Source organism: Ammodytes marinus (assembly GCF_949987685.1).
Source record: "Ammodytes marinus genome assembly, chromosome: 3".
Lineage (NCBI taxonomy): Eukaryota > Metazoa > Chordata > Actinopteri > Uranoscopiformes > Ammodytidae > Ammodytes > Ammodytes marinus.
This window is the reverse complement of record NC_137232.1, coordinates 26,565,796-26,590,667: the sequence shown is the minus strand read 5'-3', so window position 1 is coordinate 26,590,667 and position 24,872 is coordinate 26,565,796. Positions and strand designations below refer to the sequence as shown.

Below are 24,872 nucleotides of genomic sequence, written 5' to 3'. Positions count from 1 at the left end.
GAAAACGCTCAGTGTTACAACAAGTGCCGTTTGATCATTACTGGCCCGAGAGCATTAGCCTTCTGACTGCTGGAAGGAGGTTACGCTGCCGTTGGCCCCGCTGTCTGTTAAGTCAGGTGTGTTTGTATCAAATAGAGAACAGTGGTAAAATAGATGTATGCAAAAGGCTGCAGTAACGTGCCAAAATAACGAGTGCAACACAACGTGGTAAATAAACCACAACAAGCACACAGGAGCGTTTAGTAAGTAGTTTAGTTTAGCTTCTTGCTGCAAGCAGAGGCACGCTTATGCTCCCCTTAACTACTAGCTCTTAAGCTAAAGCTAACCCGAGTGAGCGACCCATGCCCCAAACTTCATCAATAATGCACGCACAGTTAAAAGGAAGGCTTCTGTCGCATCATATTGAGCCGGGGAGTGTGGCAAAATGCTAAAAATTGAAAGTGTTGAACTATTCCTTTAAGAAATCAGAAGTCATTATTTTTTGGGCTCCAATAGCTTGTGATTGACATGTTTCCTTGTTTTAGATATACTAATTGAGGATTCTAGAAACCGACATGTAATGACCTACAATACATTGTTTATTTGAAACTGAATCGGCACCTATAATAATCATTGATTAATGGGGCCGCACATCTATGAATTGCAGCTTCTGAATGTGTGTCTTATCTTTGTCTCATGTGATAGTACATTGTTGTTTCATTTGTGTTTTCGATTGTTTGTACAAAACAAAGACATTTAAAGAGTTATGGGAAATGAGTTTTCACTAATTACTACAAATTGAAAAAATTTACTTCAATAAAAAATAGTCATTACTTCAAGCTCTAGAAGTCAATAATTAGGAAGAAATGCACCACCATTTTGGGGGAAAACACTTGTATAACATCCTATATGAGAGAGATTCCTTATACAGGGAAATGTAGCAAACACCTAATCATTAAGAGCTTACACTTCATGGTAAGCACACAACCCCAAACCATGGCTCCAAGGGGATTTGTTTTTGACGTTTTCTAGCAACAAAATATGGTGTCATTTTCCGCCATCTTTAAACGATCCCAACTCACAGAGGACATGTGTAGGCTTGTCTCCGCTCCTTTACTCTCAGCTTACAAATAAATGTACTTTCTCTTTTTTCATTCGTATGTCCCCTAGCCAGAATGGATGTTTTTTAAAGGGAAAAAAAGGAGAGCCTAAGCACTCCATCATCACCTCCCCCTGAAAACAAAGGGAGCTGTGGTTAGAAACTCCCACTCATCACATGCGTCCTCTGTTCCTCATACACACGTTCATTAGACACACTGTGGTGCCCCTCTTGTTTTTACCCATTCACTTTTCTTCACATTTGCACACACACACGTCTCTCTCTCCTCTATTCAGACACAGCTGTAATTGGGTATGTGTCCTGTTTGCAGCATTAGACCTCAGGGTGTGTCAGTCGGCATTGTTCTCTCACTTTACACGTCTGTTAAGAATATGAGAGCCTTTTGTAGAAAATGTAAAAGTGGCACAAAATGACACAAAGAAAAATCTTTCAGAAAGTTACCTAATGCTTGTTTAATAACTTGCTAACTAATGAGGACGATAGTGTTTCCAATTATATTTTGCCTTTGTCACAGACTGAAACGTATTGGTATCTATATGATATATAATCCAACTTTGGGATGGATTGCTGTGAAATTTGGTTCAGACATTAAAGCCCCCTTTAGGATTCTTGATCATGCTTACTAGTATGTCAAACTAAGATGACATATGGAAAACATAGCTGCTAAACAACTAAGCATTATGGTCTGGGGCTCTGGGCGGCATCCAATTTTTTATACCCTTTAAACCTTCCTCAAATGATACCCAGTATTACTGTCGGGTTGTACCTATTTCTTCTTCAACTGTAGCCTATTATTAGTTTTGTGCAATGGTGCCTGCCTAACACTACATTTAACAAAATTACATTAAAGGTGACGTAAGTGATTTATTTATGTTAATATAAGTGTTAAATCACTCTTTATTCATACAGTGATCACTTATATAGTATGCTCGTTTCATATAGCCGATCTATCAGTCACTCGCTCTGCATGTAATCGGCAAATAAACTTTTTTTGGGGATCCCACTACTGATAACCAATCAGAAGAGAGAACGCTATAAACCGGCACCCGTCTCACTGCCGGTGCACATGCAGAGCGACAGATGGGTTAATGTGTATGCGCCTACAATGGCGGAGCAGGTAAAAATCCTTCCCAATGTCTGTTTTCATGGTTTTTATCATGTTTTATCACACTTATGGATCTGAGATTATGCTAGATGCTTGCTGATTGAAGACCGTGCATTAATGTGGGGACGAGGGAGGGGACTGCTAACTGCAGTTACTGACAGGAAGTCATTTCGCTTACTGAACCTTTTAAACAAATCACGAAGAAATTACCTTTGCCAAAAAGTCATGTTTACTGAACAGCACTTGAACACATCACAATGCAACTCTATACAACCTACATTCCAAACAAAGAAAAACTGCATTCTTATATTTAAGTTGTGTAATTTTTTGGGGGGAGCAAGTGGTTTTGTCATCTTTTCTTTCTTATGACCCCTTCTGAGAAGAGGCTGTCATGTGACTGAGTATACTATACTGTGTATGTGTATAAATAGCAGTAAGTACGCGTGCGTCCAAATAGCTTGGTCCTTTCTTGACATGTTCTTTATTAGCGACATTAGGCCTACATCATTTACAGTAGTTCTGTCATCAGTATTACAGCATCTTCAAACACTGGCATTGGTGCTGTTACTGGACACAGACACACTCTTAAGGCATTTATTAGATTCATGGGCACACCACACTGCAGGTTTTTTCGTACCGGTAAAATAAAGGAATACAGTTGCTATTTTTAAATACCCTGGGATATGGCATGACCACCCAACCCTATTGTAAGTACAAGTACAGCCCCACAGTCAGATATGCTAGCATTGCTGTAGATGCTAAAGTATTGTATTGTATTAAAGTATCAGTATGGTCCTCTCACAGATCATTGCATATCAGCTGTCCTAATCGTGTCTTTATCAAATGTTTACGTGCAGAAATGATTAACTGAGGTGGTGAAATCTAATGTGACAAAGAGGAACAGGCAGAGAGAAAATGGTGGGAAACAGAGTCGTCCTAGAGAAAGGAATATAATTTACCGGAGATACTGGAGATCAATGAGGAACGTAGTGTGAGATGCGTTCAGCAGTATTTTTTTAATCAGTTCCCCTGGGACATTCTTTTGTTATGAGAATATGTATAGTATGCCAGTATAATGTGAATATGAGTAATGAACCAGAGCGGACACAGCACCACTCTTGATGTTTTCCCACCCACAGAGGCACACGGGTTCATGTTCCTTTTTGGGGCATGCTTATGTGCGTTTCATGGAATTTGTACATACAACAACGACTCAAAAGCCATTGCACCCATGCACTGAAGTGTATTCAGTTGTCAAGTTGATTTTGGTGTTTTGATGTCATGAAGCGTTGAAAAGCTCCCTTGCCTTACTTGCAGTGTCACTTTCGGCCGTTTGGCATAAACACAGTACAGTGTTTGCCCAGTCAATGAAGCACAAGCCCATGGTGGATCAGTTAGGTTTTGATTTTGAAATGTGTCTTTTGGTAAAAAAACTAAACAATTCACCAATATATCACACATAACTAAAGGAGGCAGGATTCTATGTGTACATGATAAATGGGTGGGTGATGTGCTGTGCACGGACAGCTTGCCAACACCTATTTCACACAAGTCTTGTACATTGCACATGGCACAGCCACACACATAAACCGGACAGATCTGACCGGATCAGTGCCTTCACACACGAGGCCCCATCTCTTCCAGAATTGAAATGAAAAAATTCAAACACAAGATACACAGGAATTCCAACAGCACGCAGCTCACTTGCACCTTCCCTCTCTTTATATGCTGTTCCCCATGCAATGCTCCCGTGTGGTTCATGTGTACTGGATCACTCTTTAAACATCATGGCCCGGTGTAAGACCCGGCCTATTCGGTTTTCCTACTATATTTTGCTCTCTTGTCACTGCTCACTGGGTCCGTTGTGCTTCTTCATTTGGCTGTTTTTAATGTTTGCTTTGCTGCTTGTATTGGATGTTCTATACAGCACATCATACATGCACTCATACTCATGCCTCACTTTCTCTTAGACATATACGCGCATGATCTTAAAGGCTCTCCATAGACAGGCATAACATATTACCTCTAGGCTTCTTTTAGCTAGAAGCAGCTACTTTGTGAGCACACAAACAACTGATTGCATAAGAGATTTTGTGCGCCCAATAGAAGCGAACACACGGCCAAGCAAACACCGCCCATTTCTCACAATGTTTGGATAAATAGTTTTACCATTTCGCTGTTGAATATTTATCACAGTTATTAAATGCTTTTTTTGTTGGCTAAAGACACAGCGGTTACCACAACCACTCACTCCAACACGCCGTCTAAATCACTCTCTCCCCCCCTGCTGCTGTCACTAACCATTTGCTGTTGCACTAGTGCTTGCTTTTTTGCTGTTTTATTTTATTTATTTATTAATTAATTTTTTCCCCTTTCCTGTGTTCGTTGTAATCATGACCTCTCGCTGTTTTAATTTCAGATTTGCATATCCACTTCCACTCCTTCCTCATTTGCATACAGCAAGAATGGCGAGCGGGCATCCCACAGACAAATTCAGTTTCATGTATCAACCAGACACGCACAAGAGGTACGGGGCACGCATGCACAAACATACACACACACACACACACGTACATGACAATGACCAGGTAAGTTGGAATACAAGAGCAACAAGAGAAGGTCTTTTGCATCTACGCTGTGAGACCGGTGGAGAAAGATGCCTTATGGGAGATGTAGTATAACTGGCTCTGTTATTAGTCACCTTCACCCTATGCATTTCCAGCACCTTAAATTTTAAGTGGCCACTCCTCCGACCGATCCAGTAGAAGTGGAAACCAGTCGGGTAGGGCTTTTTCTGACTTTTTAATTGGTGCTTTAGTGAAAATCAAGCTAGCAATATTTTACGCCACACCGGAAACCAAACCAGTGTGCTGTCATGTCAGTACTGGTGTCTTTTCTATCCCAGCAGTCTGTGTTGTTAGATACATGCTTACGTTGAGCCTGCTTGAGGATTCACGGAGCTTGATTTTCTTTCTTTTTTTCTTTTCTTTTTTTCTTGGATGTCTCCTTAAGAATCTGAGTTTGGGGATTATTGTCTGTGATGAGTGTGAGTATATGCTTGACAATCGTAAAAATGTTCCTTCCGGTGTACATGGCTTACGTCTCTCTCCCCCCTCCATTTTTCTTCTGTCTTCTCTTCATCCCCCTATCGTCTCCGCCACACATTCCATTTCTCGCTGTCTCAGTAAGAACAGATTAGCATCAGCTATGAATCCAGTCTACAGCCCCGTTCAGCCTGGCACTCCATATGGAAACCCTAAGAACATGGCCTTTGCAGGTAAGACCGACATGCATGTGTACATTTATCATCCTCTATACTTGTATACTCTATACAAACAGCACTGCAGAGTCAGGGAAGGAAAGCCTTATGATACAGTTTTTGTATATAAATGGGTTAGAATATGTTTTTCACAGTTTCGAAAATTGTTTTTCCAGAAAGGGAAAATATCAAGCTTAAAAGAGCATTAGGGTTGTAGTTTTGATTGACAGGACTTGATGCACTCTTTTTATTTATTTAAAAAAAAATGTAATGGATTTAATCTCAAAACATAGTAAATCCAACGCAAGCTTCACAATGTACCTTAAGAAACCAATGAGAACTACACAGAACAGGATAATAGAGAAGTAGTTCTGCACCATTACACTGTTCAGTAACCATAATCTTGCTCCCAAAATAGGGAGCTAAAGGCATACATTTCTTGTACAGTATCTTTGAGGAAAGGTATGATATAGAAGTTATATACCAGCCCCGTATTTGACGAGAAATAATGACTGACTTGGTTAAACATTGTAATCGGGTATTTAATTGACACTCAACACAGACACATGTAAATAATAAAATGGTCCATGAAAGTTAGTTTTCATAAAGGCAACTGATAGTAAATGACCTCTTCTGAATATAGGAAAATGAGCCCCGATGTATTTTTGCTGCACTCACTGTGATCAGCACACATCACCAGGCACAATGTGATGGAGAGCAGCTGTACCAACACATTGTTGGTTGTAATTTCAAGTCGTTTCATGAAAGTTTCAATAAAAATCACCACCTGAGCCATTTTACCTATTTCCGCTCAATTTTCACATCTATTTTGTTATGAAAAATAACATATTTCCTCAACTTGTCTTTGACTTGTTCCAATTTTGATCAATATAACTTTTTTAAATGATATGGTTGCTTTGTAATCTAGGTTTTGAAGTCATATACAGTCTCTTTCTCCACCCAGATAATCATTTTGCGTCTTTGCTTTGCATGGACCTGCAGGCCAACCGATTGTGAATACAAACAACTTAACAACACGCGCTTTTCCATGGGATTATTTCCGAGTTGGCAGGCAGTATTACACATGGTCAACCGTTGGCCAGAGTACATGTGTTATTAAACGCTGCCAAAGTCACAACAACCTTGCCACGTGCTAGGTCAAGTTCAGGGATGTTAAATGCTATTCAAGTCAACTAAGAAAATAATGCTGAAAGTAAACAGATATTCAAACTGAAAGCAACTCGGTTTTGTCCTAAATATATACATGAACTAATAGTCATGCAGTGCAGTATTGTCTCTTTTACTAATCATAATTATCCCTCCCGTTAACTCCTTCTTATCAAACTTGTATATAACACCGTGTTAATCATAATAAATTAGTGTTTTCATAGGGATGTAACAACATCTGCCGTGTTATTGTATCATTTTAAGCACCGCTGTGCCTCAGTGAATATGATGACTTGAACAAGTCACCAATCAATTGTTCAAAAGTCTTTAGAGCTAAGCAGCGCTTCAGCTGTTGAGTTTAGGCGATACTTCAGTGATATTTTTCCAAATGAGACTCCAAGTTAATGAGTCAGCTGTGTAATTCTGAACTCTGAAAATGCTTAGTGCTGCAACTGATTAGTGTCAGGATAAAATCAAGTGTATGTGTATAAGTCTTAAATGTTGTCGAATCAAGAGTCTGAAACTAAAAGATGTTTGATCTACAATTATATAAAATGGTAGTAAAGCATTATACGCTTAAATTAGAGAAACTCGAATCAGGATGTTTGATATTTAGAAAAAAAATTAAATCACCTATTTATCAATAACAGAAATGGGTGCCATTTTCTGTTTTGACCAATCTATTAAACAGCTTATAGGTTTCGTACTATTTCATGCTTTAAAAAATAAATAAAAATGTAATACGTTGAGAATGTAAGTGTAACGTTATTTTCTGGATTTATTTTTGCTTTTAAAATATCCACAATAACAATTTTGAATTGAAAATGTTGCATGTTTTACCGCGTTGCCCTAAAGTCTTATTTATTCATCTTAAATTTATTTAACTTTATTAAAAGTTATCCATGACAAAAATATGTTTAGCTGTACACAGGGCATGTAACTTAACCATTTCAAGCCTCAGACTCTGCTGCAGTGTACACATTTATTAGACATGTTCCATCTGACTGTGGCTCAGCCTGCAGCAGCAGAGAGCAGTTACAGCTGGATATGGCAGAACGGAGTCTGTGAGATTGACTGCCAGCGCACGTCTCTCACTTACCTACTGTTCATTTACTCTCCTTTCTTTTCCCCTCTTTTCCTCTATCTTAAACGCATACCTTTTTTGACAGTGAAAACTTTCTCTTCGGTTTAAAATCAGTTTTGTTTGTTTGAGGTATAATTGATGATTTACGTGTGTGTGTGTGTGTGTGTGTGTGTGTGTGTGTGTGTGTGTGTGTGTGTGTGCGCGCTTCCCCTTTGCATGTGTCTGAGTGCATTGCTATTGTTTGTGAGTTTATCCCCTCCTGCACCATATTTGCAGGTGTGTCTCGTCTGTATGTAAGATGCATTCAGTCGACCGTGTCATTGGGGCAGACATTTTATTTAATGAGCGCCATCTGTGCGCATCCTGCTCCGAACCAAATACTGCTCCACCTGTCTATGTGTGTGTGTGTTCCTTTTGTTTGTGTGTATCTGTGACCCCCTGTTTGTTCAGCTACCGTTTCTTAGATTTTTTTCCCCCGTGATGTCCCACAGGCTATCCAGGAGGGTATCCTGCTGCAGCCCCCACTTACGCTCAAAATCTCTATCAAACAGGAAGTCCTGGGTATCCACCAGGTGAGGGCACACACACACACACACACACACACACACACACACACACACACACACACACACACACACACACACACACATACATATGTTTGATGACTTTGTTCATACTTAACAGGCTGATAGCTTGGGAGAAAAATGCTTTCAGTTCACCCCAATTGAATTGGTGTCTGTCATAAAGCTTCTGTAAAGGATGTCACACAGATGCACTTGTAAATGCAGATAATTATTCCCTTTATCACTTTATTTATTACTATCAAACTGCAATGAAATGTTTTATTCTAATTAGAAACATGTAACATTACGTAGCAAAATGTTAAAAGGTTGAAACGGAAGAAATATAACGCACTATAAAGTCAAACCCGCAGGCATAGCCAAAAGCGCTGGTGTTTAGTTACCATTCCGAATCATCATAAAATGACATTACATGAGCCAAAGAAAAACAGACAACAATAATGCAAAATTATCTGCGCAAACCTGACTGTACACTCTAGTCAAGGATGTACATTCAAAGTAAAAACATTCCAAAGGATGGCAATTAATTCTGACTTCCTGTAAGTATTTCTGAATGGGGAAATTGAGGTGGTGACTGATGACTATGCTTAGCTTGAATTGTGCTAATTTTGTTGTAATGATTTAAAACAGAAGACAGATTTCTTTTTAGTAAAATAACCAATGTTAAGATGAAAAACCTTTTAACCACCAATACATGTGCCACTAATTTATCATGTGTTACTTTCAGAAAAATGTTCATCTTGTTTATGAGTAATCATTCAGGTCATGCTCTTGACAGTTATATGGTGGTGTACTGTGAAATGAGCCAGCGTTCAGGTTAAAGATGGGATAACACCGGATGTGTGCGTTGAATAAATGACACACTGATGGAATTTTAATTTCAAGTCTGATATATTGCTGATGCTCTGAAGAGCTGCATTCAATGTATGTACTGAGTACACACACGTAACAAATATTGTTTGCCCACATTTTAAATAATTGTCAGTTATAATTAGAGTTATTTGTGATTTCACAATTTGTTGCGAATCACTACCGATGCACTACCACAATTCCTCTTGCTTCAGCATGAGTTTTATAGCAGTACACGGGCAATCACAAGGTTGTTTAGAGGCTCACACGCGTTGCAGTAATGTAAGGCAGTATGGATTAAGCAGAGGTTCCAGCCTAAAGATCATTGATGGTGAGGGAATGGGAAGGCAGCCAGTAACAGCTGACAGAGGCCTTGTAGCAGCAGACACGCTCTCTGCTGGGGTTCAGTGTCTGGTCCCCAAAGCAGATGGGAATAACGGTTGTCTCTGTGCTCTCCAGATATGCTGTGAGACTGTGTGTATACATATAGATAGTAAATGTGACGGGGGTGCTGAACTTTTCAGCCTAGAAAACCCAGACATAGTCCCAATACGTTCTCAGTCAGGCTAGTCAGGTGTCTTTTGATACAAACGTGTCCAGAAACATGAGAAAGATGGGGTTAATTCCTTATTCATGCATTGCTGCCCCTGCAGCTGATTTTGACACCACAGCTTATTTGCTTAGAATAGATTTGCTTGGGGCAGGTATAAATATGTAAGATAAAGATCACAAAACAAAATCTGTAGTATATTATTAATTAAAAGAAATGTTGACTCAATGACGTGTACTGTATGTCATAGTCCCTGTAATTAATTTTTATTAACAGATTTACCTATTAATTGGCCATAAGTATGATTTTCAATAAAAAACTATTTTATGGGAAGTGCAAATAAGAGGCTTGTACGAAGGCAGCTAGGTATTGATTAAAAAAAATTCAGAAACCAACATATAACATATGTAACATATGTTATAAATGACAAAGAAAATATAACATGTCAAAAAGTAAACATGCAATCAATACTCTGACCCCAGGGTGAGCAAAATAAAGAGAGGCAAACTTCATAAAATAAAAGATCAATGTGAATTAATATATAATCAAATAACTTGGCAATCAATCAGTCAATGAGATTTTTTTAATAGGATCTTGAAGACAAATTAAAAAATATATATTTTAAAGATGATATGTAGGCAATTCCAGACAGAGGGATGTGGTGATAGGTTGGTAACAAGAATGAAAAGAACAATGGATTCCCTTTGAAGAACTGGTATAATATGAGGGAAAAATTGTTTAAAATGTTCAACTCAAGTAGATTATCACCTATATAAAATTGTATTTGGAAAACAATTAATACTAATGGATTTATAAAAGGGACACTTTTCTTACCAAGACACGAGGATATTTGTAGATCTGTGCTGCTTTTGAAGCCCCTCTCCTCTCGTCCCCTCCCCCAGTTTGGTTTTATTATTTTTTGGAAGTCTGAACAAAACATATCACCCAGCTCGATTCCAACAAAATGCTTGAACCTTATTATTGAGGCTGTTGTTTAATCAGCGTCGGACCGTCGGTAATATATAACTGCTGATTACACCCTATGTGCTCTTAAAGTGCCTAATATGTGGTCGAATTAAGGTGCTTTTTTGTGTGTCCAAAACAAACGTCACCCACCAGACAAGCCAGCTGTGGTCTGATTTAGAAACGTGTCTTGTTCAATGTCATTATTTCTCAAGACCATTGAATGGACTGTTTTCTATCAGCAGGCTTTTGTGTAATTGTCACACACCATTGTCCCCTTATGCCCTGCATCCATGTTGAAGCAAAGAATGTGTTCGAGGGTATTCAGACACACAAACACTTTCAGACACACAGTGGAGCTCCAGCATCTCTTTGTTCCCTTGTCCTTGTGCGAGAGAAGTGCTTTCATAAGCTCCGCAGCGGCAACTAGCTAGTAGCATGTTTGACCTTCAGGCTCCTCCTAGTGGCGGTTCAGAGGTACTGCAAAACCCAGTCAACAACAATAGACATTCCGTGCTCTGAACCAGATACCTTCACTGGAGAGACCTCATCATTCTCAGCCTTGTTGATGTAATGTCAGCTAAATGGTGGCTACACTTTAAATCCTCTTTTGAAAAGTTTCTACCAGTGCTGTTGGGTTAGTAAATTGCTTCACTGCATAGGGTCAATATAAAAGTTACTACACACAGCTACATTCAAAGCAGCAAACGAAGCAGAAATGCTGTTTTAAAGAGATCATGGTAGGACTGGCTTATTTAGACACACAAACACTTGGCTGGATTGTTTTAGGATCCAAGCACCATCAAGAGATGGCCCCAGTCCCCAGTCTGGTGGATTCTGTTGGAAATGCAAAAATAATTTTCTTATTTCCAGATTATTTCATCAATAAATAAAACTATTTGGTCTACAATAAATAAAAAGAAAATGTAAATGTAAATGCCGGTTTTTAATTAAGTGTGTGTGCGTGCATCACTTTTTGTTTTTTAAGATAATTTAACAACTATTATTTATTTGACTACTGGTTGATTTCTACTTGTTCGCATTTCAAGTTTTTGGTTGATTTTATATGAAAGTAAAATTATTCATAAAATACACAGTATTGCTGGTTTACATATTCCGTAGGTATACCATAAATACAATATTTAATGGTATTAAAAACTGACTAAGACCCTGAATTTTATTTTATTTTATTTTATTTTATTTAAATTTTTGTGTTTGATTTGATTTTGAAATCCAAATTGGGTTCAGTTCAACAACTTAGTGCTGCTATGATCAAACATTTGTATTTTATCAATACATCACATGACTTCTTGTATGTGATATCTCATTATGCTACACAGTCAGCTGTTTTAATGTGTAAAAAAAAAAAGCTCTATAACCTCCACTACACAAAACAACAGAAACAAAATTAGTGATGAGATGGCAACATGGCATTTAGCAACTAAAGCACTCAATATTTAGTTGGTGGAGAGTAAAACAGAGCTTAAAGAAGAATTGATATTGGACTTAAAACTCTATTGTTCCTTTTGTATCTGCTGGATGTGTAAATAAGTAAATGTTTGCATATCAAAGTTCCATATCACCTTCAAAGATGATGCATCAGTGTTGTGTTTACAGATTGGTGTGCTGCTGCCCAGTGGCCAAAAAGTCTTTTTGCAGGTCTAAGAACAACAAAATCTCATCAATTCAATAATAAAATGTATTGCTCCAATTAATGTAATGTCTTTCTAAATCTGCTGCCTTTTCTCCCCTCTTTTTTTCTTTTGACTGTTTTTAGGATATGCTTCAGCAGGCACCCAATACAAAGTGCCACCCACTCAGTCAAATGGAGCTCCCCCACCCTACACCCCGACCCCAACTCCATACCCAACAGCTATGTACCCCATCCGCAGTGCCTACCCTCAGCAGAACCTATACCCACAGGTGAGGAAAGTGAATCCAAAGTGACAGCGTTTACCTAGGAGACACACTCTGCCACCGAGAAATGTTGATTAGATTTGTCATGTTTCCCCCTGTTGGAACTGTGCTGCCATTTAACTTAATCACTCTACACATATGCTCACAGTGTCTGGTTGGTTGATTAAACTCTACAGCATATGAACACAATCGGGTGAAGGGATTTGTACAAAATTTGACACCAGATGGTCTGTCATCTTTGAATTTCCACTTGAAACAAAAAAAAATCTCTCTTTTTTTTTTTATAACATTTTCTGTATTTCATTTGTAATTTGGTGATGTAGATGTTTTTTTTTAAATGCCTAAATCTACATTAGAAAAGTAAAGTGCAGAAAAAGAAGAGACTGATCAACTTCACAGTAGTTTTGTCCTGCTAGTTTTGTCTACTTGTCCTGCTGTGGAAATGTTATGATGAAATAAAAGAGTAAAAGTATGTCCCAATAGTATGCCTACTGCATCCTAACTAGATTATTTTTATCGTCGGATGTAGTATGTAGAATAGAAAAAAGAAAGAGTATGCGATTCGGAACGCAGGGTCATTTAAATCTAAATTGTCATAAGCTTTATATAGCATACACACAAAGACACACTCTCAGCCTTACTAACCCTTCCCTGTGTTGACTGTTACAGGGAGCGTACTATACCCAGCCAGTCTATGCTGCTCAGCCACATGTGATCCATCACACCACCGTGGTGCAGCCTAACAGCATCCCCTCCCAAGCCCTCTACCCCGCCCCTGTCCCCGTACAGGCTCAACGCCAGAACAGCATGGCAGCCATGGGGATGGTAGCTGGGACAACCATGGCCATGAGTGCAGGTAGGACCAGAATTGAAGAAAGTTGCCTCTTCTCTTTTTTTTGGCTTTAATATTTCATAGATTGTTAGTGCTTTCCCTGGTCAGGTCTGTAGATCATAAATCAGGATCAATTTCAGAGCCTGAAAGATAACACAATTAGGGCTGCAACTAAAATGGTGTAAAATGTTGATACATTTTCCAAAGCCCATGTTGACTTCCTCAAATGTATTTTTATGTCCAAAACACAAAGATATATCAGTTTACTGTCATAATAGGATTAAAGAAACCAGAAAATATTCACATTTGAGAAGCTGAAATCAGAGAATTTGGAAATGTATTAAAAAATTACTTGAAACGATTAATCGATTATCAAAATAGTTGGCGATTATTTTAATAATCGATTAATAATCGATTCGTCGATTAATCGTTGCAGCTCTAAACACAATTAATTGATAATCGTTCATTTCCACCATCTCAAATATGAAAATTTACCTTTTTTTGTTGGTTTCCTTCATCTTTTTTCTAATTGTGTCACCTGTGTTGGTCATGCGTGCTTCCAACTTTCACTCTCAATTTTTGGAGCTGGAAATCGATACAGATATCATGAAAATAAATATCACAATATATTGCCCTACCGATTTTTTTTATTTTTTAACACAGCCCTATACTTTGGTTGGTATATAGGAGTAGGAGTAGCATTCCACAGCTTCTAAAATGGTAAAAATTGAAAATGTACCCAAATGAATCCTTAAAAAATAATGTAGAAAAAGTTTGTCATGTTGTGTCATCAACATGCTGAAAGCCATTACCTACAATGACCACGACTAGCGCCACTTAACTACACAGAAAGGACAAACAAAGCCTGTTCAGCAGATGGGATTTCCAAACGGCTGAAGCTCATTAACGCTGTTGTATTACCTTTCCTTTAGGGACTCTGCTGACAACGCCCCAGCACCCCCAGTTAGGAGGACACCCAGTTACCATGCCAACCTACAGGCACCAAGGGACACCTGGGTACAGCTATGTACCGCCTCACTGGTAGAGCCCCACCCATCATGTGAGTGTTTGCCCACCTGATGTTTGCTTTTTCAATCTTTGAGACGGTACCCTCCATCTGTTCTCTCTCTCTCTCTCCCCCCCAATCTTCTTTTCATTTTAATTTCCTTTTTTCCCTTCTTCTTCTTCTGTTTCTTCTGTTGTCTCTCTGACTTGAACAAACCCCCACAGAGGTCTGAGGTATAGTCTTAAAATCAATGACCAATGTGTACCTCTGCTCTCCTTTCCCCACCAGATCTGGAGTCCACCATTGTATGCAACTGCTCAAATCTTACACGGGCTCCCACTGGTAACCACGGGAACTCAGCACCTGTCTGCAAGAACAAAACTAAAGTGCAACAGCCACTTTACTATTATTGTTATTGTTATTATGCGACATTCTCTAACTTTTTTTTTTTTTTTTCCAAAAGCTGCTTTTATTTTATTTTCATTTTTTTCTATGTTCATTTGCCAAGCAGTCATTACTTTTTTTTGTATGGTTATCTTTTTCTTCTCTTTTCTTTTTACATTTTATTTCCTTATCTTCTTTTTTTTTTTTGCTGCGTCTTGTCATTGGAACTCCAGAAGGACTCTTGACCAATCACGGTGTCAGTTGCCCCTGTGTCTGTCTTGTGCTGGTGTGTGTGTGATCCTTCCTGCTGCTGCTGCTCAGTTGGCTGGAAGATATTGGGCACTTATTCCTCATTATCAGCTCCCATCGGTCACTACAAAGACTTATTGACTTATGCTGCCAAATTTTCTAATGACTAGATATCAGCACAGAGTTTTAGCATTATTAGGTTACTTCATTTTTGAGTACTCTCTCTTTACCACAAAATGTTTTTCTTTAATACTTTTGTTCTTCCTTCCTCTTGATCCTTTTTTTATCCGCTTTGTTACATTTTCAGTTTAATCTCGGTCGTCTTCCAGCGCGTAACTGTTTGTCCAGCAGTAGTCAGTCCATCATGCCTGTTGTTACGTCTCAGTGAGTGTTATGTCACCATAAACAGGGCACTTACCATAACCCACCCTGCTGTGTGTCCCACTGTGTCTGTTAGCATAGCACCCAGCACACACTATGAAAACATCTACTACTTCATGCTACATACTATGCAGGCTAGTACGTTGTGACACTACCGGTATCTTAACCACAGCGTAGGTTGATACATTAGACAAATGTAAGGATATTTGTAATAACCGTGTCAACAACATGGCTGGTCATGCACACATTCACACAAACACACACGCAGGGGCTCCTGTGGTGCGACGGAAAAAAAACACATGATCACTTAGTGGCACTTATTGTACAATACCTCCCAGTTATTTTGTTAAGAGATAAACACCCACACACAAGCAGACATACACACATGACATGGATTTCTAGGGTTGCGCATGGCAGATAGCAGAGAAGGAGTATAAAGGGATTGTGTCGGCACTAGGAGAGGAGGGCAGAATGAGAAGCAGCCATTGAGGAAGGAGATTACATAGTCACAGTTGGTCAATCTATTTCAAGGTACGAGACATTTGATTTTGCGAGGGCTCACCTGCGACAGACTGCTCAAACACACAGCTACTTTTGGCACTTCATGTATTGTACATTGATTTTCTCACTGTGACTATATTGTCTCCTCCTTTTGTTCTTAATAACCAAACACTCAACGGAACGAAAACCCCCCACACGCTTGAGTCAACATTTAATAATGGACCAGTCGATAAATGTGCCGATTGATGGATGGGATCCAATCCACTAATTCCATTCCACAGTGCTCTGAGCGCTGGAAAATAAAAAGACCAAGCCAATTACATGGATGGTTGTGCCGCCACATTTAGAGAAGAAATGATGTCCAATTTGAAGGCTGTAATGTTTATACACCTGGGAGGATTGGTTATTCTCGGTGTTTGGGTCCAAATTAAAACTTCAAAAGAGCAGAAAAAAAGAAATTGCCTGTTTTAGTGTTTACAGCAAGAACATTAAGAAACATTAGCGAGAGTGCAGAGCCGCGATGATGCAGTCTCACTCAGTCCGTTCAATCCAGTTTGGGGCGGTCATGAACAGTTCAGCTAGACCCCACCAGGAGCTAACTGTTAACAGGAGGCTTTTTTTAAAGACTTTAGGTAGTTTTTATGACAAAAGAATCATCCATTTTGTTCATTGAGCTTTTATTCTGCAAGTCAAGAGATTTACACATATCTGCTTTAACTGTCTGTATTTAAACATTGTCCTTAAAAAAAAAAAAAAAAAAAAAAAAAAATCCAGCATAAAATTATTCAAATTGTAATTAGATGAGGATACACTTTGAGCCAATGAGACATGGACCATACACAGCAATATCTGTTGCCTTTTTGTGCTTAAACATTTAAAAGGCATTTATGTGCACGCAAAAGCATTTGCGTCCACTGTATGACGACCAATCTTAGTCATATAACACGCCGAGTTGTGGGGGTGGGGCTTCATTCGTAGGTGAGGCCTGTGGTATCTTTCAGGATTTACAACTAAAAAAAATCACAACTTGATCTATCGAGTATAGTCTGGTTTAACAAAAAAACATTTACTGCGCAGGTATGTGGAGGAAGTGGTTTGATATTGCAATAAAATAAAGGGGGAATGCCTCCAAGCGTTAACATACCGTCATTATTTTACCAGCGTTTTAATTGATTTAGAAAAGAAAGCTTAATGTAGTCTCTAAATATGGATTGCAGGCTCTGTATTCAGCCTCACCTTAATAATCATTACAGTTATTGCTAAGAAGTAGGAACATATCAAGAATTTGGGTATTGAACACCTTTTTGTGAAGAAATATTGCACAACATAAGAAACAAAACAAAAAAAACTTGACTATAATTTAATGTTAAGTAACAGGTACGTAGGCTTTTAAGTACAGGAGGGAGGAAAAAGCAATTTATATTGTAATAAAAAAATAAGACGATAAGGTTGAGTATTTGAGGTATTCTTAGTCCAGATGTTTGTACACTAGTTGGTTAATTCTCAAGAGAATATTACATTATGCCGCTGTCGGATGAAAACTGCCGAGCCGTGAGACTTATTTATCAGAGGACGAAGATATCAAGTGGATGTTCTCGGCACGAGGGTCATATAGTGTTCCCACTTTGTAATATCTTGTACGTTTTATTGGAAGACAGAATTGAGAAGATACAGAAACTGGATTTTCTCTTGACGGCAGTAATGTTACTCGTTATTAGGATTTATTTTACCAACCACTACTTCTATCAGTATTTCAATTTAATCTTGTGGATCTTTTCCCCCCTCTTCTTCTTTCCCTCTGGTCAATTGAGCATAATTGGTATGCATAATATTCAGGTGTATTTCACTATAGCATTGGATCTCTTAGTTTGGAAGAAAAAAATGCAGTATATTTATACAGCAAGTGGTAGAGTGATGTATTTCTAGCTAAGCATGGTTGCATCAGTGTGGCAGCTACTGTTTGTGCTTTTTAATATATATATTTTTTACCTCCTCTTCTGCATCTGTGCCCTATACATATCTGTTGCCAAGGGGAGGGCTGAAGTTGATACCAAGGTCTAGTAAATAAATTTAGGACTTGTGGAAATTCCCGTCACCAAATTCCCAGGTTTTTATGAGCGTTGCCTGGATTTACAGACTGAAATGGGAGAGCATTGCTTTGGTTGAACACAAAGCTTTTTTTTTTTTTTTTGGAAGATTGACAGCCCTTAACCCTCCATCGCCCTTTTGTTCTGTGCCATATTTCACCTAGAGTTGTTGAGTAAATTCTGAGTCCTTGTTATGTCAAGCTTTGTGTGAATCTGTGTATTCCTATTGCTGTCCTATTTCTCACTTTGTTGTTAATGCATATTGCCTGTCTCACTTTAATCTTTCTTACAGTATCCTCTGTGTTTGTCCTATTTTCATTTTGTGCCACAGCGCTCTTATGGAGGCCACTTTGCATCCCTCCAAATATTTAGCTTTTCAACACTTTTCTAGGATGCAAAATGATGCGTTTGCTCTGCTCCCCCTGGATCTTCTCTTTTAACACTCTGCTCTCACACGTTTTGTGGGCCTTAATGTGCTTTTTCTGTCCGACCTTTGCGACCCTCACCACCCACTCTAGGTAGCAGTCGTCTTGAATTGTATGATAGTCAGCAAAAAAGTGACAATTTATTGAATTTCTTTGCATTTTGTGAGATCTCCACTGAGTCTTTTTAAACACTAGATGTCGCCAGTGACAAAGTCGAGAAGTGGCATCACCACAGTTCAAGGCTTTGAGCCAAAATGATCAATAAATAATTTATTGGTGCAATTTACACAATAAGTCCCAATTGGATGTTACATTTTGAGCACTGAGATATTTTTTTGGTAGGTAGAATAGATTCCACATAAGGTTTTCTATTCGCTGTTTTTATGGGATGAGTTGATCAGTTTAAGTCGAGAAGAATCTCAGCATTTTTTGACAGTCAAAGGTAAACCACTCCCGCAGAGCAGGATCGTTTTTCAGGGTGGTGAAACTGCTTTCACATTTCACTCCATTCCTTACCTCTCATTTATTTCAATTTGCACTTAAGTGAAAATGGACAGTTGGAACACGTTAATGTGTTTTTAGAGAGGAAAATGCAAATTTGTCTTAATCATGGGTATTTTTATATATATTTTTTCTTCCTCTGTGACATTTCCAAATGTTGGAAGGCAGTAACTTTATTGAACATTGCTTTGTTGTTTTTTCCCCAGTGTATTTTAATCCTGCTTCACTTTTGACAGTCAAAGTGCGACCAGAACCATTCATACCCCACCCCCCCCCCCCCTCTCCTTGCAGTGGCTAAGTCTTAGTTTATTTCATGAGTATAAATGAAAACACTACTATCACAGTGAATAGTAGACTCTTAAATGTCTTTGATGTTCTGCTGCAGCTTTTTTTAAGTTCAATTTGTCAGATATCGTTTTGGTTTGATTTGACACTAAATGTGATGCAAAAAGTGGAAATTCCTTGTCTTCCAAAAAAAAAAAAAAAACATGCATACTCGCATCCCTCCCCCTGGATCGAGTATTAGGAACAACCCCATCTTTGGAAGTTTTAGTTTGGTACCCAGTTTGCACATGCTATGGTATATCTGTTACCGTAAGGTTGTGTTTGAAACAGAAGCCCAACGTCTGTTCAGCGTTGAGAGAAGTGAATTGTATGTTAGCTATTTGGTCCAGAGTGAAGGACCAGCGTCAGGCTTGTGATATGAAGTGTAAATCTGTTTTTAATTTTTTTTTTTTTACGTTTTTTTTTTTCTGTTGATTTTTTTTTTTTTTTTAAGATCAGTTAGTGATCTTAGTACTATAACTAAGCCAAGTTTGTAATTGTATATTTACTGTAAAATGTAGAACATTGAATAACTATTAAAATTTTCCTATAAAAGGAAGATTGTCTTGTGTGACCCTTTTTTTCTTTTAAAATGTTTTGCCATTATAGTGATAAAAACGGAATAAACAACTGAACAGTTGCTGTCTGGATAAAAAAGGAAAAGGTCTGTATCACAGCTTTCTATTAATGGTATTTCATTCATTTTAGAAGGTTTGGCAGTTCATTCTCCGTCAGGCTGGGTAGGTAAGAAAATAAATAAAATGTAATGTAGACTATATTTCAAGCTTGTTATGAAATAAGTTAATGGGCATTTTGACACATCAACTAACACTTGCTGTAAAATGTCAACAACTTTGTCAACACAGAGCATGTTGACAGTGCCCCATCTCAGCTCCTTTTTTCCTCCTCCCCACAGTGGCCCACTGGCCCCTATACACCGTATTAACACATTAATACTGTGTAATATATTTTTGACTCGCCAATAATGGCAACAGGGTTGCACTCAGTGGGAGCAGTGATGGTGCACCTTGGACTGAAGGGCCATAATCCGTTATATTTTGAGAATCTTCTGCCGGCAAATTAAAAAGGGATCGGCCATTTTGGACACCCCTGATCTAGAAAAATGGGACTAGTGCTGTCAATCAAAAATTCATCTTGAGTGACAGGTGGCTGTGTAAAGTAACGGTAGCCATGGCAATTTCTTTTTGGATATGGGCACAATAAAATGAGAACATTTGGATGTAAGAGTGTTATGACCAGAGTTCTTCTTACTGACAACTAACTTCTGAAAGTGTCACTCGATAATATCAGTCCACCCCATCTCATCCAAGGGTTCATTTTTGGCAAGTCTTAGATGATGCTCCATATTCCACATGTTTTACGACTACAAATGCTTTATAGAATACGTAATGATTCAAGTAACACGCAAAAATCCTTGCAAAACACATTTCCTCAAGAACACAATGTGTTTTTAGTGAAGAACACTTTACGTAAACATAACCGTTGTTTACATACAGAAAAAATGTGCCCAACTTTGGTTTACTAACACACTGCTGTAGAGATACAATGAGCTCATGTTATTCTTGTTTGGCCAAAAGTAGATCCAATTAAGAACACTGAGTCTTATAAATACAGGAAGCAGCTAAACATTTTTTTAATAGGCCTATACATTCTTAGAAAAAAATAAACATCATGGCATAATCGTCCGTCTTTGGTTTTAATGGTGGCAGGTGATACACCCTGAACAAACAGCTCCACTTCCCAGCTGGCTGTGAACAAAGGAAGAACAAACCCCCAGGTCCACCTGAGCGGGACCACCACAATACTGGCTGATTGCTCCACAATTATCGTATTGCATTGTAAACACTGTGTGATTTTCCTTTGAAAGACACAGTTACACTCTTTGCACCAACCCTGATGTGTTTTGTCTGCATGCAAACAGAAGAACCTGAAAGCCGTTTGTCCTTCCGTGGCTAAAATAGACGGGCACCATAGAGCAGGCCTACTTGCTCTTTCACTTCTCTCTCTATCCATTGCCAGACTTCCTATACCAGGTTGGTTGAGCAACACCAACCAACCACCACTCATGCAGACACACGCCTCTTGTATGCACAATGCCCCGCCAAACACACACACACACACACACACACACACACACAACCTCTTATCTTTATCTTTGGAATTCAAGTGTGAGAGTTAATTGTTGGAACGACGCAAGTCAAAAGATTGAGTCTGTTTTGACTGTAGAAGAAAGATTCTTCCCACATTATTTACAGTACATCCGAGTAGATATATTTAGAAGTATTACCCCATCAAATAACTGCTACATTTGTGTGTCAGGGTTTTAATCACATGCCTACAGTACCAGTGCACCACCATTTAGCTGTCTGCTATTCTTATATTGCTCATTTCTTCTTCCAGCCACCGTTATCAGAGATCTTTCCAGTGCCACAATGGGATCAATCAATCCATCACTCAAAGGTTTATTTACTGTATCGCACACTTTGCACTCAAATTGAGACTAGCTAGTTCATAAGAGCCATGAGGTAACCAGCGATGTTCAGAACATATACTTCCTTCAAAAATATCACAAATACCACTCTGTAAAAAGACACAAGTAATATGAATGAACTACAGTGACTACAATATTGTGAAAATGTTTCAAATAAACCACATGAAATTGTCAGAAGCGATTCAAGCTGGCAGTGTAGAATTATTCCTTAATTCAATGGCTTTCATTTGTTTATTCTTGAGCAAAACGCATCCATCTCTCTTCAAGCAAATCATGGAAATCATAACATACTCTTGGGGTGGACACAACTGTAAAACAAGTATACAACCATGCTATGCATTGACACACAGTAACACACAATTCCGCTGAGACTTTAGACGGTTGGTTCAGGGACCTTTAGTTTGTGACGCAGGTGCAGGTTGTAAAAACACACCATCACTCTGTGCAGTGAGTCCCAAAGAGCAATTACAGGATTTTTGATATTGTGTGAAAACAGCCAGTGGCACACTTGGAAAGCTCACAGAGATGAGATGACGTCAAAAAAGATATTGCTCAAGTGGTATTGTACACATCAATGTCATGGGGTCAACCGGATATTTACCAGGAAATAACAAAAGTCTAAGCTTTGGGTTGTTGTTGGACACTGAGGCTATTAGCACCAGTCCAGCGGTAAGCAAACTTCAAAATAAAACATTTGCTTATAATGTTATCCAACAAAACAAAATAAAATCAACAGTTTGACAGGACAAAATCAGAGAGATATGCTGAGACGCTTCATAAACTGAATTCAAAATGAGTTTATTAGATACACCTCAAGAAACACTACTTGAGGTTCAACGGTTTAGTTTTTCAGCACAACTGAAAGACATTACATTGTCTAAAGAGGGACAAGGTCTAGATTCAACCCCTTTGCAGTTTTGACTTTTGCCCTCTGTACAATAGCTTTAAGAGGGCATTGTGTAAAGTTCAAAGCGTTTTGGAGAACAGACGCATGGAAGGGCAGAGGCCTAAAATTACCGTGTGTGGATCAGAGAGGCTCTTATGATGCTCAACACAACAATTACGAAATATGCTGACTATAAGCTGTTAGCCTCTTGCTCTCCAAACGGATATGATCTCCCCCTACTCCAGGTCTGCACACGTCTGAATTTCAACACAGCAAATGAGCTCATTCAGAGGGACAGGTCTGCTGGTACAACTATTAAATTAAGAAACTTTTCAAACTTGATCCTCTTTTTATGTGTTCTTTTTTCTCCTCCACTTGCAAAAAGACAGATTTGGACAAAGCTGTATTGCGGGCTTCTGTGCCATGTCAGTTTTATCAAATGTTGGGATATTTCTCAGATGTTTTAATTCTACAAAGCAATCTTTTTTTTGTCAGTGTTTGCTCGAGGGTGATGGCAGCCAATTTTTCTAGCCTAGTGTTTACTGAGTTTGTTCATGTCAAACAAAGTCCTTGTGTTTGTTTCAGCAAAGGGCCAATTCCCGTGAACACAACTCTTCGCTCGAATCCACTCAAAACACATGCCATGATGTTATTTTTATCACATGCGCACACTTTTGGACCTGTTGAATCAGGATTTGTTCAAATTAAACCACACACACACACACACACCACACACACACACGCACACGCACAAGAAAAAAAACATTTTAGCTCAGATTTAAAATCCCTTTTTTTTCTCGTCACTAGCATTTGGTGTAGGCCTACTACTTTGTTTTGTCTGTATTTTGAAGCGTCCAACAAATACACACAAAATTAAAGCAAGCTTTGTCTGTATCTGTATATGTATTTAATGTTGAGCTTGAAGTATGTATAATGTTCCTTGTTTTTTTAATAAAGACTGTAGTGTATTATGTTACTACACATTTTATATTAAGGTACACTGCTACTAAACATTTTATATTAAGGTACACTGCTACTAAACATTTTATATTACTGCTTCAGGAGGACACGACACAGAGTTGGTCTCATCCTGTAGGGCCCAGGAGGGGAATGTGTATTGCTTAGTGGGGGAAGCCATAGGTGAGATTTCTGTAGGTTACTCAGCATGCACACAAAGGGAGGCTCCGGGGTGACTGTCTTGTATGGGCAACATACAAGACATCATTATTGGCCCCTGGCTAAAAGGATTGTCCTAAAGTTACTGAATCAGACTTCCTGGCCCCAAATGGCAGAGTACCTTCAGGGGATGATGACCCCAGATGTCCTCTGTCCAGTGTAGGTCAGAGCTTGTTAGGGTCCACCAATCAGGAGTTAGGCGAGGTGGAGTTTACTGACCTAAGGACCAAGGATCAACTCACTTAGATTTGCAGATTAAAAGCCACCACTATTCAGGAAGAGACAGGTTTTTAGCTTACAGGAATTCTTAATAGCTTTTTGTTTTGTGCATGTACCTCTATTAGTTTTTTGGCTACAAACACTTTAACTTTTTATTGGCTTCGTTTTGACTGCAGGATGAGTTTTGTTGCTTAAATAAAATAATTGTTCCTGAAGACCTCCTCATCTGCCTCAAACTGCGTCTTCTTTCATCAACCCACTACCAACGCCGTTTTTCTGAGTAAAGGCCGAAAATATACTGCAAGACATTTCTCTGAAACCAATTTGATCAGTATTACTGCAGCAATGAAGGTCACATATCTACAAATTATATGGGGGTGGGGCAACAACAATTTACACACATGTATGGTTTATTCCCACTGTCGAAGAAGGTCCTAACCTAAGTATCATACAGTTTACAGCTCACTGTAATTTTCCAAGCTTTGGATTTGACATGTACACATAGTAAATGAATCAGCAACGTTTAAAGGTGAAGTAAGCGGTTTATTTATATTAATATAAGTGTTAAATTACTCTTTATTCATACAGTAGCCTAATCACTTACAAGATGTGCGCGTTTAATAATGCAAATCTTTTAGTCAGCTGCTCTGCATGTAATAGACTAAGCAAATAAACTTTATGTAGTATCCCGAAATGTTATCCAATCACGAGAGAGAACGCTAAAAACCGAGACCCATCCGCACCTGTCTCACTCATGGTCTCACTGCCGGTGCACGCCAGAGCGACACATGGGTGAATGTTTATGCGCCTACAAT

General features: G+C 38.7%; 1 protein-coding gene across 2 annotated transcripts in view; it reads left to right on the top strand.

The window, feature by feature from the left end:
• Positions 1 to 19,779, top strand: part of fam168a (family with sequence similarity 168 member A) — a 37,523-nt gene extending 17,744 nt beyond the window's left edge. The window contains exons 2-9 of one of the 2 annotated variants that reach the window (XM_080054100.1): positions 4,624 to 4,731; positions 5,390 to 5,481; positions 8,206 to 8,286; positions 12,275 to 12,316; positions 12,435 to 12,580; positions 13,244 to 13,430; positions 14,339 to 14,466; positions 14,701 to 19,779. In XM_080054100.1, the coding sequence (XP_079910226.1) occupies positions 4,670 to 4,731; positions 5,390 to 5,481; positions 8,206 to 8,286; positions 12,275 to 12,316; positions 12,435 to 12,580; positions 13,244 to 13,430; positions 14,339 to 14,451 (723 nt within the window). In that variant the 5' untranslated portion in view covers positions 4,624 to 4,669 and the 3' untranslated portion in view covers positions 14,452 to 14,466; positions 14,701 to 19,779. The remainder of the gene's footprint in view (positions 1 to 4,623; positions 4,732 to 5,389; positions 5,482 to 8,205; positions 8,287 to 12,274; positions 12,317 to 12,434; positions 12,581 to 13,243; positions 13,431 to 14,338; positions 14,467 to 14,700) is intronic. The other variant, XM_080054101.1, reaches the window with a different exon arrangement.
• The last annotated feature ends 5,093 nt before the right edge of the window (positions 19,780 to 24,872 follow it).